The 17,963-nt window shown below is 38.6% G+C and overlaps 1 protein-coding gene and 1 pseudogene across 1 annotated transcript; one reads left to right on the forward strand and one right to left on the reverse strand.

The window, feature by feature from the left end:
- Positions 1–8,256: 8,256 nt before the first annotated feature.
- On the reverse strand, positions 8,257–10,084 carry LOC116105815 (annotated as a pseudogene).
- A 5,382-nt stretch (positions 10,085–15,466) lies between these two features.
- Positions 15,467–17,963, forward strand: LOC116105804 (rust resistance kinase Lr10-like). The gene is given in 3 exon segments (XM_031392212.1): positions 15,467–16,274; positions 16,598–16,678; positions 16,777–17,963. Coding segments are annotated over 3 exon segments (2,076 nt in total).

Below are 17,963 nucleotides of genomic sequence, written 5' to 3' on the forward strand. Positions count from 1 at the left end.
CCCGATTCTGCTTGCCTTGTAAACATTCCTCGCAAACCCCAAAACTCATGGAACAGTTAGGAATACCATAAGCCATATTCTGAGTCACCAAGTTAGACAAAGCCGACTCTCCAATGTGTCCCATTCGCGGATGCCACAATGTTGCAGAATCAATTTCTTTTTCAGCCTCCTTTTCCGAAACTAACCACCCAAGAAGAATTTCTTACAACTGATGCTTGCAGCCTGTATAGTGTACCATTCGAACTCCTCGTGCAATAACCATAGATCCCCGAGTCATCTTACAGGATGTTCTGTCACAATTAATACTATACCTGCGTCAGCCATTGTTCCAACAGAGAGCAGATTTCTACTCATACCAGGGATGTGCATCACTTCAGGGAGCGTCCTCACTGAGCCATCATGCAACCTCACCTGATTTTCCCGCGGCCAATAATCTTCACAGCAGTATCATCTCCTAACAGAACTTTTCCTCCATTGTATGTCTCATACTCACAAAACCATTCCTTGTGAGGTTGTCATATGAACGATGCACCAGTATCAACATACCAAACCGATTGGTCTGATCCAGCCATACATGCAGCAGCCACATACATATCACCATTTGATTCCCGTTTGTACGAAGTTTCAGCTTCCTTCCCCTTCACTGTTTGTTTCTGCAGTCTTTCTTAAAATGCCCATTCCTGACATCTCCAGCATTTAATCTTACTTTTATCCTTGCTCTTAGTCTTCCTCGCACTTTCCCCTGTCGCCAGACTTATTTGAATTCCTATCAAGGTTTCGTCCCTAGCAGTTAAAGCATCCCTAGACGAACCCTCTGAACCCTTCGCCGCATATCCTCTGCCAGCAATGTAGAACATACGATTCCCATGACATCTGTGTCAATCCTCCACCACCAATCGCAACATCAGATTGTCCCACGTATCAGGCAGCGACATAACAATGTTACCACTTTCTCAGATTCGGTGAGTTGTACATCCACAGCCAGCAGTTGATTCACCAGAGTATTAAACTCATCCAGATGTGCAGCAACAGAATCCCCATCATGCATACGAGATTGTAAAGTTTCTTGCGACGGAACAGCACGTTCACCAAAGACTTACTCAGAACATATTTTCCAGTTTCTGCCATAAACCCTTAGCCGTATCCTGATCCATCACGTTCGTTAGAACAGAGTCCTCAAGACAGATGCGAATCAAACCTCTGCTTTCCCATCCATCTTGTCCCATTCAGCAAGTGCGGCACGATCCGTCGCTGATAATCTCCTCCGCAGATTAGACCCAAGCGTGCTTGACAATCCAGTTTCAGACGTTTCACTCTTTGTAACACGGCAGTCCCGACTGTCGGCCTATCATTCACAATTGCACCCCACAGTCCCTATCAACGAGTAGATCCTCCATCCGCAGTTTCCAGAGCTCGAAGCGTTTGCCGTCGAACTTCTCAATCTCAACCTTTGACCCCGTCATCTCTAAATCACGATCTAACAAAACCTTGCTCTAATACCAATTGAACGAAATAAGAGCAACAGGAAACAAATAATAATAGTTAAACAAAACAAACAGTAAACAAAGAAGGTAATACGCACGATTTACCCTGGTTCACCCAATGTAGGCTCGTCCAGCTGAGTCATTATTGCAATAGCCTCACCTCTCTCGTTTACAATGAATGAATTGTTCTCACACACATAACAAGAGAAAAGAATGTTTATATACTAGTTTAAGGGATTAAACCTAGTTTTACAAGAATTCCTATTCCTAAGCCCAACCCAAAAGGAATTAATAACTAAAAGGAATCCTACAGCGGTTATCATGGAAAAGCCCATTAATGCTGAAGTAGTCGACAACTCCAACATTCTCCCACTTGGCGAATACTTCACACTGAAGGCCTACCTCATTAACACACCATGTAAACTTTGCTAAGCTCATAGCCTTGGTAAGAAAATCTGCAGCATTAACAAGTGTATCAACCTTCTCTACACAACCAATTTTTCCTCACCTTTTGCCTGATGAAATGGTATTGTATGTCAATGTGTTTTGATCGCGAATGAAAAGCAGGATCTGGCTAAATAAATAGCCCCTTGATTGCACATCCAATCTTCACAGCTCAAGCTTGAAACCAAGCTCTAAACTCAATCTTCGAAGCCACATAGCTTCCTTGCCAGCATGTGTCAATGCCTGTATTCTGCCTCAGTCGATGACAAAGCCACAGTACTTTGCCTTACTCTCCAACAAACAGCAGCACCAAATAAAGAGAATAGATACCCACTTGTGGAACCCTACTATCGAGATCACCTCCCCAATCAGAATCCACAATACTATCACATCTAGCTCTCCCCAGTCGCCATGCCTCCAATACATAATGATAAATCCGAGGTCCCACGAAGATATCTAAGAACCCTCTTTCAGCACTCCAATGCTCCTTACCAGGATTTGACATAAAGCGACTCAAAACTCCCACTGCTTGTGCAATATCGGGTCGCGTGCACACCATGGCATATCATAAACTACCTACAGCACTCGCATATGGCACATGTGCATTTCTTCAGCATCTTCCTCAGACTTAGGACACTGATCGGTAGACAATTCACTCCCAAAGTCATAGTCTTCACAGGTTTGCAGTCTACCATGTTAAATTTCTTCAACACCTCCTCGATGTACTTTCTCTGCCCTAACCACAATTTACAACTCTGACGATCTCTATTAATTTGCATACCCAAAATAAAATTTGCAGCCCCAAGATCCTTCATGTCAAATTGTGCAGCCACAAACCCTTCACAGAATTTATCAACTCCTTGCTATTCCCTATCAGCACATATCATCTACATATAAGGTTAAAATAACAAAGAATTTTCTAACCTTTTTACATACACACAGTGATCCACGTTGCTGCGGCTAAACCCATGCTGAAGAACATAGGAGTCGAACTTTTGGTACCACATCCTTGGTGATTGTTTAAGCCCATACAGAGACTTCTTCAACCTACACACCAAGTCTTCCTTCCCTTTACATACAAACCCCTCAGGTTGCCTCATGTAAATTTCCTCCTCTAAATCTCCATGTAGAAATGCCGCTTTACATCAAGTTGTTCAATTTCAAGATCAAACGCAGCAGCATAGATAGAAACATACCTGATTGATGTTAACTTGGCCACAGGAGAGAAATCTCACCATAATCAACACCCCAATCTGCAGAATCCCTTTGCAACGAGTCTCGCCTTGTACTTTGCAATTGTCCCATCTGCCTGCAACTTTCTTTTGAACACCCACTTGCAACCAATTGCCTTTCTATCTTTAGGCAATTTACATAGGATCCATGTATTATTCTTGTCCGTGACTGCATCTCATCATTCATCGCAACCTCCCATAGATTTGCATCTTCCATGGCTCTTGCTTCATTTACATTCCAGGTTCATCACCAATCACATTCAAAGCATGTAACCACTCAATGCACTTAGAGAGAAACGAACTGGTGCCTTTCTAACTCTTGTAGATCTCCTCAAAGTTGATGGCACCACAACTTCATCATCAGAATCATCCTCAAAATCATCCACAAAACCCTCATCAGCCACACTATCAAGTTTATCTTCATGGTCAGATTCTATAGACTCTAAATTTTCAGTCTCTGCAGCAACATTTGGAGTCATCTCCTCCTCTTGCTCTACTGTAGTCACATCAAACTGAATTTTCTTTGACTGCTCAAGATCTTCAAGAGTTCCCACACGTTGTTTTACCTCTCTAAAGATTACATCTCTGCTGTATATAATGCTTCTACTCACAGGATTCCACAACTTGTATCCTTGATGCCATCTTGAACCCCACAAACTTGCACTTCTCAGATTTACTGTCAAGCTTGCTTCTCTTCTCCTTTGGTACATGCACATACGCATCACAACCAAAAACTCGAATAAAAACAGTTAGGTTTCTTACCATACAAAGCTTCAATGGCGTCATGTCTTTAACAGAAGAAGTGGGAGACCGATTCTTCAAATCACAGCCATCGCTGTAGCTTCTGCCCAAATTCAGACCCCAAATCTTCGTATTCAGCATGCATCTAGCCTTCTCTAACAGTACCGATTGAGACGTTCAGCCACTCATTTTGTTGAGGCGTGTAAGGTGTAGTTTTCTGCCTTGCAATTCCATGTGTCGCACAAAATTGCTCAAACTTACCAGAGCAAAACTCACCGCCATTATCAGTTCGCAAAGCTTTAATCTTCCTGTCAAACTGATTCTCAACTAAGGCTTTAAATTCCCGAAATTTCTCAAAAGCCTCAGACTTGCTACGCATAAATAAACCCAACAGTATCTAGAAATCATCAATAAAAGATACATAATACCTGGATTTACCAACAGATTCCACTGGAGTGGGCCCAAAAACGTCACTATGAATTAACTCCAGTATATTTGTTGCTCTCGTCCTGTGATTGAAAACTAACCCGATTCTGCTTGCCTTGTAAACATTCCTCGCAAAACCCAAAACTCATGGAACAGTTAGGATACCTTCAGCCATATTCTGAGTCACCAAGTTAGACAAAGCCGACTCTCCTGTGTCCCATTCGTTGATGCCACAATGTGCAGAATCAATTTCTTTTTCAGCTCCTTTTCCGAAACATAACCACCCAAAGAATTTCTTACAACTGATGCTTGCGCCTGTATAGTGTACCATGTCGAACTCCCGTGCAATAACCATAGATCCCCGAGTCATCTTACAGGATGTTCTGTCACAATTAAATACTATACCTGCGTCAGCCATTGTTCCAACAGAGAGCAGATTTCTACTCATACCAGGGATGTGCATCACTTCAGGGAGCGTCCTCACTGAACCATCATGCAACCTCAGCCTGATTTTCCCGCGGCCAATAATCTTCACACCAGTATCATCTCCTAACAGAACGTTTCCTCCATTGTATCTCATACTCACAAAACCATTCCTTGTGAGGTGTCATATGGAACGATACCCAGTATCAACATACCAAACCGATTGGTCTGATCCAGCCAACATGCAGCAGCCAACAATACACCATTTGATCCGTTTGTACGAAGTTTCAGCTTCCTTCCCCTTCACTGGTTTGTTTCTGCAGTCTTCTTAAAATGCCCAAATTCCTGACATCTCCAGCATTTAATCTTACTTTTATCCTGCTCTTAGATCTTCCTCGTGACTTTCCCCTGTCGCCAGACTTATTTGAATTCTATCAAGGTTTCGTCCCCTAGCAGTTAAAGCATCCCTAGACGAACCCTCTGAACCTCTTCGCCGATATATCCTCTGCCAGCAATGTAGAACATACAGATCCCATGACATCTGTGTCAATCCCCACCACCATCGCAAACATCAGATTGTCCCACGTATCAGGCAGCGAGCATACATGTTACCACTTTCTCAGATTCGGGAGTTGTACATCCACAGCCAGCATTGATTCACCAGAGTATTAAACTCATCCAGATGTGCAGCAACAGAATCCCCATCATGCATACGGAGATTGTAAAGTTTCTTGCGACGGAACAGCACGTTCACCAAACTTACTCAGATACATATTTTCCAGTTTCTGCCATAAACCCTTAGCCGTATCCTGATCCATCACGTTCGTTAGAACAGAGTCCTCAAGACAGATGCGAATCAAACCTCTGGCTTTCCCATCCATCTTGTCCCATTCAGCAAGTGCGGCACGATCCGTCGCTGATAATTCTCCTCCAGCAGGATTAGACCCAACGTGCTTGATAATCCAGTTTCAAACGTTTCACTCGTTGTAACAACGGCAGTCCTGACTGTCGGCCTATCATTCACATTGCACCCCACAGGTCCCTATCAACGAGTATCCTCCATCCGCAGTTTCCAGAGCTCGAAGCATTTGCCGTCGAACTTCTCAATCTCAACCTTTGATCCGTCATCTCTAAATCACGATCTAACAAAACCTTGCTCTAATACCAATTGAACGAAATAGAGAAGCAACAGGAACAAATAATAATGTTAAACAAAACAAACAGTAACAAAGAATGTAATACGCGCGATTTACCCTGGTTCACCCAATAGGCTACGTCCAGCTGAGTCAATATTATTGCAATATGCCTCACCTCTTCGTTTAAGATAATGAATTGTTCTCACACACATAACAGAGACCCCCGAGTGCGTCTCCGTTACCCATTAATGCTGAAGTAGTCGACAACTCCAACAGTGATCATCATGCTTTGCATTCTTCTAACTTGGTCATTCTTGGTGAGAGACACGCAGGGAACCGATATCGTGGTACTCACCCATTAATAAAGGGGATACTGTTCCTTGTGGCCCAAAATCTCCCCAAGGATGTAAAGAAACACCTGCTAATCGATACCAAAGAGGATGCAATCCAGCAACCCAGTGTCGAGGGGATGCACCACCTGTACCTGATCAGGAGCGTAACAAAAGGATGAGCGTTCCTCCCAAAAAAGAATAATTCTTAGATTGAGTTACTCACAACCTAATCTTACAAACTCTCTCTTACAACCCTGACGTGATAACTTGCAATTAATCGTGCGAGAAAATTCATCAAAAACTAATAGCGAGTTATCACGTTGGATTTGTGAAAGAAAATTGGTAAGACTAGATTGTAAGTGTCTTACTACCTATTCAAAATAACAAAGGAAAATGAAGTGTTTCCATTCTTTTTTATGTTAATTTTATCATTCATTTTTTCCTTGTTTTTCCAAATAAATTTATAAAATTCTATTTACAATTTTTTTTCACCTAACGTACGTGGAAATAACTTTAATATTAGGAATCAACTCCCTGAGGTTTCAGTTTTCGTCAGTCACACGCCAAAGGTATGAAAACTTATCCCTGTCCTCCTTTCGTACCTGAAATATTATCTGATAGATCCCCTTATTTGCCTTAATGGATAGATTCTTTATGTTTGGTCTCCTTATTTACTCGATCTTTTTATGATAAATAAAAATTCTAGTGGCTTAAACTTGACATTTCCAAGTCAAATCTTCCAGGACATAGTCTTGGTTTTGACAGAATCCACAGAGTATTATATACAGAATCCACAGAGTATTATATATGGAAAGCTACTGCTGCACTGGCACAAATTATTTGGGACAAATATAAATTGACAAATTCTAAATTTAGAAATTATCTTTGCTACACAAATTGTAATATATCACCAAACAGGTTAAACAAAGCAATCACAACCAAATCAAGACGTCAAATTTTTAATGTGAAAAACCATTCATGACAGAAGGAAAAACCACAAGGGGATTATAACTTCTTACACAAAAACTTCCACTAATTAAATAATAGGTTACAACAAAATTTCTCTAGAGAAACTAGAGTCATACCATGAACAAAATTCTTCACTCAAAAGTGAGTAATAACAAACTGCATCAAACTAGAAAGTTTGAATACCCTCACAAGAAATGGCGATCCGAATCGTTTGGTACATAGCTTAGATCATCATCAACAACATACTAAAATTTCATTGAATTCAAAGAAAGTTTCATCGTTGGACTGTGAACGGTGAACTCCTCACCTTTTGTTTCATACCTATTTTGTGTCCAAACCCACATATGGGTGGACAGCCCAACACCCTGAAATTGTGGCAATAGTTATACACTATTACTTCGTTAAAATAAATAACAACAGAACATGATGTTAAACAAATAGCTACGTTCCTTATAACAACGAAGACAGCATAAAAACATGCACAATGATCACTGATGCTTTCAGCAAACAGAGCCCGGAAAATTGAAAAAGCAATCTACTTCATCAAGTTCATATAAGATAACATCACTTACCAAAAACTATTCGTGCACCATTAACGAACAGCTTAATAAATCAGTAAAAATTAAAACCACAAAGCAGATTCAATTGAATAGAACTAAACTAATTTGTCATTGTAATATATGAAATTTTATGATATCAAGAAACTAATTTGTCAATGTGGACTATATGTACATCAAACCGGCATAACACCACCCACGATTCCTTCTGGGACCTTCAAAGAATGAAGACAGACCAGTTTAATACCTCCAATTCCTACTGAGACCTTCAAAGAATGAAGGCTACAAAAAGTGCCTGCTTATCACAAAGCTTTCAGCAACAATGATAACCGCTAAAATCAATCTCCCCGTCCAGGGCCCAGCAGAACCTATCTTCAACATCAATTTGAAAAAAACAAAAAATAATAATGATCATCGGAAAATGATCAATCTCACAGCAGGGCCCAATCTAGTTTGTCCAGTTTCTGGCTACTGCTGTCTCCGAAATATAGTTGCTGAGAAAATAAGAGTAATCACCGCATTGACATTAATGTGTGAACTCTTTTCTCCCTCTCAGCTTTCCTAGCACTTGGTGTCCTCTTCAGTTTATTCAATTCCTCCATTACAACTTTCTCAACTTTGTCAATTAAGTTCAAAAGTTTCTTCTGAGGTGTGAGAGACTAACCTGAGGTGTGAGAGACTAACTCTCCACCAGCCTGATTTGTGACATCAAGCAAAATCTTAAGCACCTTACCAACAGAGGGCGAACAATGCTTCTTATGCAATGTTGGATTTGGGGACAGAACTTTAGTATTGTGCTCTAGCTGAGCACCTGACAGTGGCTTAGGGGAATCAACTACTCTTTGATCCCAAGACATTGGACTCTCCATCTGTAGGCCTTCAACTTGTCCCACGCGAGCTCTTCTCCTTTCAATCACCTGATGAAAGCCAGAGTTAGAAATCTCTATATATGGACTTAGAAAGCCCCAAAAGGAAAGGGGAATTATAACACTGAACTGCAAAAGGAATTTACTTTGACTCAAGTTAAGGCCAATGATATCTATGACTCGAGCATTTATGAATAAACACAATGACTCTATGGCACTTCAAACAGATTCCCAGTAGGGTTTCATTGGTTGAATGCTTAGATTAAACAATGCAGAACATCAAACAGGAATGCATTTCACTTGAATGCACAGGACACCGTGAAGATTCTCATGGCCAAACGTTGGCCTGAAGGGAATGCTCTGACAGCATCCAAAGAATTAACCAAGCAACATCCATACAACTCAAATTTAGAAATGAAAAAAATAAGAGCAAAGTTCGGATTCTTGTACTGTTGTTGATAATAATGAATAAGCACAAGCACTCAACTTCACTGTGGCAAAAAAATGAACCGAAAATAATCAGCTTTGTCAAATGAATTTTAATATGTACAGAATTTATGAGGCAAGAACTCAGCATGTCATTTAATTCACTACCAAGAACACATGATTAAGAGAATGAGTCTTTTCAAAACAATGATAACACGTCATCAGAAGGATAAATATCTTTAACACAAATAAAACAAATGCTCAAAATAATAAAAAACTGTCTAAATAGCTATTAATTAATCAACAACTCTGGGACAAATCAAGGGTAGATGCACCATAGAAATCTTCCCCTAGATTTACAAGCATCATAAACCAAAATAATTATTAAATGAAAAAGAAAAGATTAACATATCCCATTAAAATCCAAAACACACAAATTGAATCAGATGCAGACAAAAGTAAATGGAAAAAGAAAAACCCTAATTCACCAAGCTTTAAGGAATATTACCAAAATCCGTCATAAGAAAAATTATCAAATGTCCAAAAACTTAAACACTAAAAGTCAGGATTCGGTTCAAATCACAGCAACAAAACCAAGATTGACAAACATACCAACTAACACTATAGGAAATGAAATTAAACGTCCAAGTAAATAAAGATAATAAGAAAATTACCCTCACAACAGCAGTCATATCCCGCAGAGGCGTCCTCGGGTACCAAGCAGGCAACACAAAAGATCCTCTCCGAGCACTGCCTATCGGCGTATTCTCTCTTCCCATTTGTCCATGTGTCGCCGATGTAAGTCCGTACACATTTCTTCCTCCACGGCCGAACGCGCTTCTCGGGGTCCCAACCCACCACCTCTTCCTCCACCTACCGATTGTCCACGCGCCGCCGTCGTATTAGCCACTCGAGTGACTAGAGATCCCAAGTGATTTGAGCTCTGTTCTGGTTCGTCTCTGAGGATTCCGAGAGTTTCAGACCTTCTCTGAGCGAAGACGGTCGCAATGTCAACTGGCCTCGCCAGTCTGTCACGTGACTCCGGCATTTTTTCTTCGGTTTCTTGATTTCTTCTGAAAAAAATATATTCAATATTGGGATTCCGAACATTATTCTTGCAATAAAATTTTTCTGAATTCTCAAAACAAAACAAAACAAAAAAAAAAAAAAAAACATTTTTTTCCGTACATTAGTATAAAATTGCAAAACTGAAACCTCAAGCGAGGTGTGGGATAAAAATTCTAATATTAAAGTTATTTCTATGTACATTAGGTGAAATAAAATTGTAAACAACAATATATAATTTTACTTATAAAAACAAGGAAAAATGACTGATAAAACAAACTAACATAAAAGAAAAATGAATGAAAACACTTCATTTTCCTTTTTTATTTTTATAGATAATACTATAGTTACAATCCAATCTCACAAACTTTCTTATAGATAATACTACATTTACAACTCAATCTTACAAACTTTCCCTCACAAGCCCAATGTGACAGTTCATTATTGGTTTCTAATGAATTTTCTCGCATAACTAATTGCGAGTTAACCAATTGCAACCTATCACGTCAGGGTTGTAAGAGAGAGTTTGTGAGATTGAATTATAAGCCAATCTTTATTATATTTTATTTTTTAAACAACTAAGGTTTAGAGTTATTCCTTTTTGGGAAAAGCGATTTCTTTGTTAAGTGTAGGTGGTGCTTCCCGTTGGCACCTGGTTTCTGGATTGCATCCTCTTTGGTATGGATTAGTAGGTATTTCTTTACATGCTTCGAGAAATAATGGGCCACAAGGAATAGGATCCCCTTGATCAATGGCTCCATACCCGATATTGGTTCCCTCTGTATCTCGCACCAAGAATGACCAAGTTAGAAGAATGCAAAGCATAATGATCACCACCCTCTTCGAGTTCGACATCTGCAGGTATTTATATTTCGATGAATGCAAAGCATAATGATCACCACTTCTTATTTGAAATATTATCCGATACCTCCCTCTCATTGGCCTTAATTGATAGATTTTTTATCTTTGGACTTCTTATTTACCCCCTATGAGATCAATTGATAACTGTATACGCTAAACATTAGAACTTTATCTTCGTTTCTTTACCCTTAATTTTTTGTTGTCAGGCATGTTGTTCTGATACGTGCATGAAATTTATTTTGACTTAACAGCAACACTCATTCAATGTAAGAATTTAAGCATTGTAGGTGGGTTCCCAGAGCCCAAAGGTATTGTCCGCTTTGGGCCAACTGTTGATGTATGTAGGATCTAGACACATGGTAGGTGGGTTCTTAGAGGTATTATCTGCTCTGTTTTGGGCCTGAAGCCCCCACGATTTTGTATTGAAACTGGGCCTTTGAGCGCCAACTGTTGATGTATGTCAGATCCAAACACATAGTAGGTGGGTTTCTAGAGGTATTGTCTGCTTTGGGCATCAAGGCCTGCACAATTTTGTCCTAAAAAGGCGTCTATGGGTGGTGAGGGTGTTCTTGTACTATACAAGTGACCAAGGCCTTTGTCTCCTAACCGATGTGGGACTTTGGCACCAACATAGCCTAGTTTTGTCCTGAAAAGGCATCTCTAGGTGATGATGGTGTCTTTGTACTATATAAGTGACCAAGGCCCTCGTTTCCTAACCGATGTGGGACTTTGGCACCAATATAGCCCCCCAGGGGGCGAGGGGCTTGGGAGTGGCCTAGGCCCTCCTTCAAGGGCCAACTATTGATGTATGTCAGATCCAAACACATAGTAGGTGGGTTCCTAGAGGTATTGTCTGCTTTGGGCATCAAGGCCTGCACAATTTTGTCCTAAAAAGGCGTTTATGGGTGGTGAGGGTGTTCTTGTACTATACAAGTGACCAAGGCCTTTGTCTCCTAATCGATGTGGGACTTTGACATCAACAGTCATAGCATGACATTTAAAATTTCAGTGTCCACAAATCCAATGGAATCCATCATAGAGGCCTTCCATGTCAATTGTATTATAAATGCTAAAAGGTGACTTCAAGAGCTTGGTGATTCATCCAAAGCCTTTCGTTTCTTCAGATGATGAAATGGATGCAAATTGATCATGTATAAAGAAATAAAATTGTGGTATTTAATTTAGGAAGTTCTTTCAAGTGCTTCCATTCATAAATAAATTAATTCTCCTTGTGATAACACAACTGAAACAAAGTGTATTGACTTTTTGGGGTTGGTTTTTATGCATAAATAAATTTCTCAACTTACTATGATTATCTTTAAAAAACTAAGTAGAGGCTTTTATTTTGCAAACTTAAGGCCAATCAGTCAACCGAAGTCCCATAGACTCATCTGCAAATTATAAGTCTATACATAAGATGCATTTCAAAGAAAGAAAGACCCTGACTGGCTACAGCGGCTGAAATTGCATAAAATTTGCCATTTACTTTATGTAGAACATCTTATGGGCCTCGATGGACATGAATCCTGAAAACAGTTTAAAGGACAAAGCCTGAAAATTGTAAAGTGCTGGTCCGCAAAGCCTTTATGAGAAAACAAACTTCGTCTGTTATGGGCTTTAGAGGACAACTATTATATATAACAAAATGAACATTATAGCTGTGAGCATTGTTTTTGAATTAGTTAAAAGATTCTCCTAGCGTAAAAAGCTTTTATAAAATTTTCTTTTTAATTCTATGAAGAGTTTCTTTATTATTAGGAAAACAATTATTGGCATGGAAAAAAAAAAAAAAAACTCAAAATATAAGAAGTTATACAAAGCATAAACGCATCCGCAACCCAAGTAGATTATAACTTTCAAGTTCAAGTGCATATCTGTATAATTCAGCTGTCTCCAGCACTGTGTTTGAGAGACATGTAGAAAACAGATTAATGGTTGAGATATACAACTTAAAAAGATAACGGTATTTTTCTTTACAAGACTCAAACACTGTTTAATACTATGTATAGTTAACGTTCTATAGCAGTTGATAATATATGAGAATGTTACTGAAATATTCGTATAAAACAGCCTACAATACCTCAAGTCCTTTTCCACTCTATTTTAGAGACATGTACAAAACAAATCAATGGTTGGTATATAAAACTTAATAATGGGTTATACTGTGGTATTTTTCGTTGCAACACTCCAATAGGATTTAAGACTATGTAACCAATTTTTGGTAACATACGGTATAAAGAGTTAACATTCGAGACCGATTGATAATATAAGAAAATGTTAATACAGTAATGTTACACTTTACTAAAATATGATCATTGTAGGCTATTGATTGATAATTTTGGGCCACCATAGCAACTGTCCCAATTAATTAGTAATTTTGGTTCAAAGAGTTAAAAGAAAGTTTTATTTGAACATGAAATCTCGTCCATCCCTACTATTACTTGTCAATAATTTAGGTCTCAATAATTGGACATGACATCATTTCATCTAGACTATTAAGTTCCTCTTGCTACCCTATGAAGACTACTCGGCCACCATGGCAACTGTCCTCATTAATTTACTTTAAGAATTTATCAGAAATTTATAGTTGGCAGCTTGACTCTTCCAAAGTCTATTCGATCTGATAGGACGTGACTTTATTTCTGATAAAATTTGAAGAGAATACTGGGGACCCAGTCAACATGGGAAAATTAATTCTGATAGAACGCTCGAAACTACGCCATAGCAAGAGAAGCACATTATATGGTAGAGAACTTTTGATAGTGCAGAAATTGATATATGGTTAGATGTCTTGTTCAAATGGGGCTTTCTTCTCGACAAATTCTTAAAGTAAATTAATGAGGACAGTTGCCGTGGTGGCCGAGTAGTCTTGATAGGGTAGCAAGAGGAACTTATAGTCTAGATGAAAAGATGTCATGTCCAATTATTGAGACCTAAATTATTGAATAGGAAATTAAAATTAATATTTCAATATAGGGATAAATTTGTCATTACAAAATTTATCAAGCAGTGGGATTCTTTTAAACCATCCGTGGGGTGGCAATAAATCTACTCTTTTTTTTTTCCTTAAGGAAAACTAGATTACAACTTTTAAGTCCAATTGTATATACAATTTAATAATGGGTTTAATCTCTTCCCTTGTGGCTGGAAGGCAAACCTTTTTATCACTGGGGTTAGCTATACCCAAGAGTTTTGTGTTTGAGTTGCAAAAGACCCAATTACCGGGTTCACCCAAAATAATAGGCTTAATATGGTATCTTGCGATACAATATTCTGACAATATTTTATATTATGTAGTAATGTTTGGTAACATACAGTGTAAAGATACAATAACATTGCCTCGACTTTGCCCATGAACAGCTACAATTGCCCACGCACGACGAAACATGACTAACAAAGGCTGCCACATTTAATGCGACATGACTACTTGGAAATTACATCTTTGCCCTAAATTTTCATGTTCTGAGTTTGGCAGGTATCGTGAGAAGTGAACAAGTGTGAAGTACGTCGACCGGACATGAGGTTGACCTTGGGAGCTTGACCGAACTTTGCATTCGGAGATCTGTTGGTGATGCCGAGCTTGGCATCAAATCGATTAATAGCAATTTACAATGTTGTATAAGCTCCCTGAATTTTCACCAAATCTTATTACAAACTGAACCATGTCCTACACATCGAATAGACTTGGAAGAGTGAAGCATAGAAAGCTTTAATCAATCTTTTGTTTTCTAAATGTTTTTGTTGAACTTTGAACAGATTAAGTTTCTTTATTACCAAAAAAATCAGTTATTGACAAAGAGAGTACTTGAAGTAAGTCTTCGCACTTTTAAGTGAATTAACCCTATCAAAAGCAAGTTTGATTTCATCTAGCTTAATTATATTTCCTCTTGCTATATATCCTATATCAAGCGTTTCCATGGACCACCTACTGGCCTGATTAGTTTGGTTTAAGAAACTGTCAAGAAATTGCATTTGAAACATGAAATCTCACCCACCCCAGCCATATAAGAGTTTCTCTATGCCCAAAAATTCAGCTTTCATAATGTGGCCTTTTGATTTGTTTGTCTCTTTGGAATTTTTGTCTCTTCGGAAAAACTACGGAGAAATTACTCAACTTTTACGGAATTAGTAAGGAAGGCCCTATATCCAAAAAAAAAAAAAAAATAAAATAAAATATTATATCTTGGGAAGTAGTTTCAACCTTTCTGGGTCAGATCGCGTTTCATAAGGCATCGTTACTGACCTTTTGTTTACGTTAACCTAAATCAATTTGACTAGGAACAGCGGCAACTTCCATGCATTATAAATAAAGACTCTGTGCACTCTGTTTCTCCCAATCCTGTCAAAACCAAGTCTACTTCCCGGCATGCTGACTTGGAAATTTGAAGTTTAAGCCACCAGTTGGAGACGTGTACTTTGTGATCTGGATATCATTTCAAGTCAATGAACATGAAAGACCATTTGCATGACCCACATATGGGTAATTAGTTAAGTATACTATTACATGACCGTATTGGAAGATATGCAAATTCATAGTATCATTTGGGAAGAGAGAACCATGAGAAGGGAAGGATCATTATTGACGTTTTCAAATTTTCTTGTTTCTGTGTTGATCTTCCTGTTCATCACAGAAATACAAGCAAGAAAACTTCAACAAGAATGTTCTTCTTCATGTGGAGACATCAGTAACATAAGATACCTTTTTCGCCTTAAGGGCAATCCAGCAGTATGTGGTCATTCTAACTTCGAACTTTCATGCCAAAGCAACAAAACCATCCTAGAGTTTCATTCAGGAAAGTACCATGTGAAGGGAATTTCACATAAAGAAAAGACTATCAGTGTTGTAGATGTTAACTTAGCCAGTGGAACCTGCCGCCTTCCCTACGGATCTTTGTCAGCAGACGACATACTTAAGGAATTTTCCATTAAGTTTAGTTTTGGACTAGAACTAGACGGTAACTACAGTTATGCCACATTTTTCCGGTGCTCTCAGAAGATTAATGATCCGCGTTTCACAAGAATTCCTTGCTTGAGTGAAAATCAGTCTCATTCTTATGTTACAATTTATTACCTAGAGTATCAGTATCAGTTTTGCTCGTTAAATGCAGTGACTCCTATATACTATAGGCCATATGAGCTGTTTGGTAATATCACATATCATTATGAAACCATCCGCAAATCTCTGCAGTCAGGTTTCAATCTTACATGGTCCTTTGAGTGCAGGGATTGTCTTGCCCCTGATGGTATGTGTTCTGTTAGGGCAGGGACAACAGGATATATGCGTGATTGCAAAAACTCTGAAACTGCACTTAGTAAGTTCATCTTTCTACATATGTATTGATAAATTGTGTGATGACTTTGTTGATTTCTTTTTACTTTTCCATGCGTCTTCGGTCTGTTATGTCTTTGTAACTCTTGAACTCTGTCTTTTTTTTTTTTTTTTTTTTTTTTTTTGGTGCTAATGCAGTTCCGTTCATTGACTACTTGCGGCGTAATATATATTATCCATTCCCTGGATCCATCCTGTCGTTGCGTATGATTTCCTAGCCGCAACCCCTGTTCTTAATATTGGCTTGTGTTACTGAATAATAGCTTCATGAGCCTTAATTTTTAATTTCTTTGTGGATTTATGCAGGTCGTAGTTTCGCTGAATATATAGCCCATTTCATGGAATGGTATATGAATATGGGATTTGTTTTTGGACAGCTTCTGCTCGGTATAATTCCCAGGCTGCAATCAATTCCTGTTTGTATTGCACCGACTATGATTAAATACCTCAATTAACTCTTTTTATTTGGGCTGTTGGGTTTGCAGTGGTGGTTCTAGTGGTTCTTATTTGCAGATTTATTGGTGCTCCAATAGTTTTAGCTGTGTACCTCATCTTCAAATATAGAACAAGAACGAAGAAGGTTGACACTGTGGAGAAATTTCTGCACAATCAGCAATCCTGGATGCCTAAAAGGTACGCTTACCCAGAGCTAATGGCAGTGACAAACAATTTTGAAGAAAAATTGGGCCAAGGTGGCTTTGGATCAGTTTACAAAGGATGACTTCATAGTGGTTGGTTAATTGCTGTCAAACTGCTAGAAAATTCAAAGTTTAGTGCAGAAGAATTCATCAATGAAGTCTCTACAATCGGTAGAATTCACCATGTCAACATAGTAAAATTAGTTGGATTTTGTTCAGAAGGATCTAAACGTGCTCTTGTGTACGAGTATATGCCAAATGGATCTCTTGATAAGCATATATTTTCCAAGGAAAGCAAATCTCTATTATTTAGTTGGGACAAACTATATGAAATTGCTCTTGCAACTGCCTGTGGGATCGAGTATCTACATGGAGGATGTGATGTATGCATTCTTCATTTTGACATTAAGCCACACAATATCTTACTGGACCAAAATTTCATCCCAAAGGTCTCTGATTTCGGACTTGCAAAATTTTATCCAAAGGAAAATAATTTTGTGTCCGTTAGTGCTACAAGAGGAACAATAGGATACATAGCTCCTGAATTGATTTCGAGGAATTTTGGAACAGTTTCTTGCAAGTCAGATGTATATAGCTTTGGAATGTTGTTGTTGGAAATGGTTGGAGGGAGAAGAAATTCTGATATGAAGGCAGCTCGTTCAAGCAAAGCATACTTCCCATCTTGGGTATATGACCAAATAAATATTGGTGGGGATTTGGAGATCCAAGATGTCACTGAAAATGAAATCGTGATTGCAAGAAAATTGTGTTTAATTGGGTTATGGTGCATACAAGTGAAGCCTTCAGATCGTCCCTCAATTACAAAGGTTATTGAAATGTTAGAAGGGAGCATCAATGACTTGCAAATGCCTCCTAAGCCTTTCTTTTCTTCTTCTGAGCATGTCTCTATAAGAGAGATTCAATCAGACTCTTCAACTGAGTTTCTATTATCTGAATCAATGGAAGGATGCTCATACAACAATACTGATGCATTAATTAGTTGTTGCAATAAAAGCTACAATATTTGTTTGTAA

Source organism: Pistacia vera, unplaced genomic scaffold (assembly GCF_008641045.1).
Source record: "Pistacia vera cultivar Batoury unplaced genomic scaffold, PisVer_v2 Contig505, whole genome shotgun sequence".
NCBI lineage: Eukaryota > Viridiplantae > Streptophyta > Magnoliopsida > Sapindales > Anacardiaceae > Pistacia > Pistacia vera.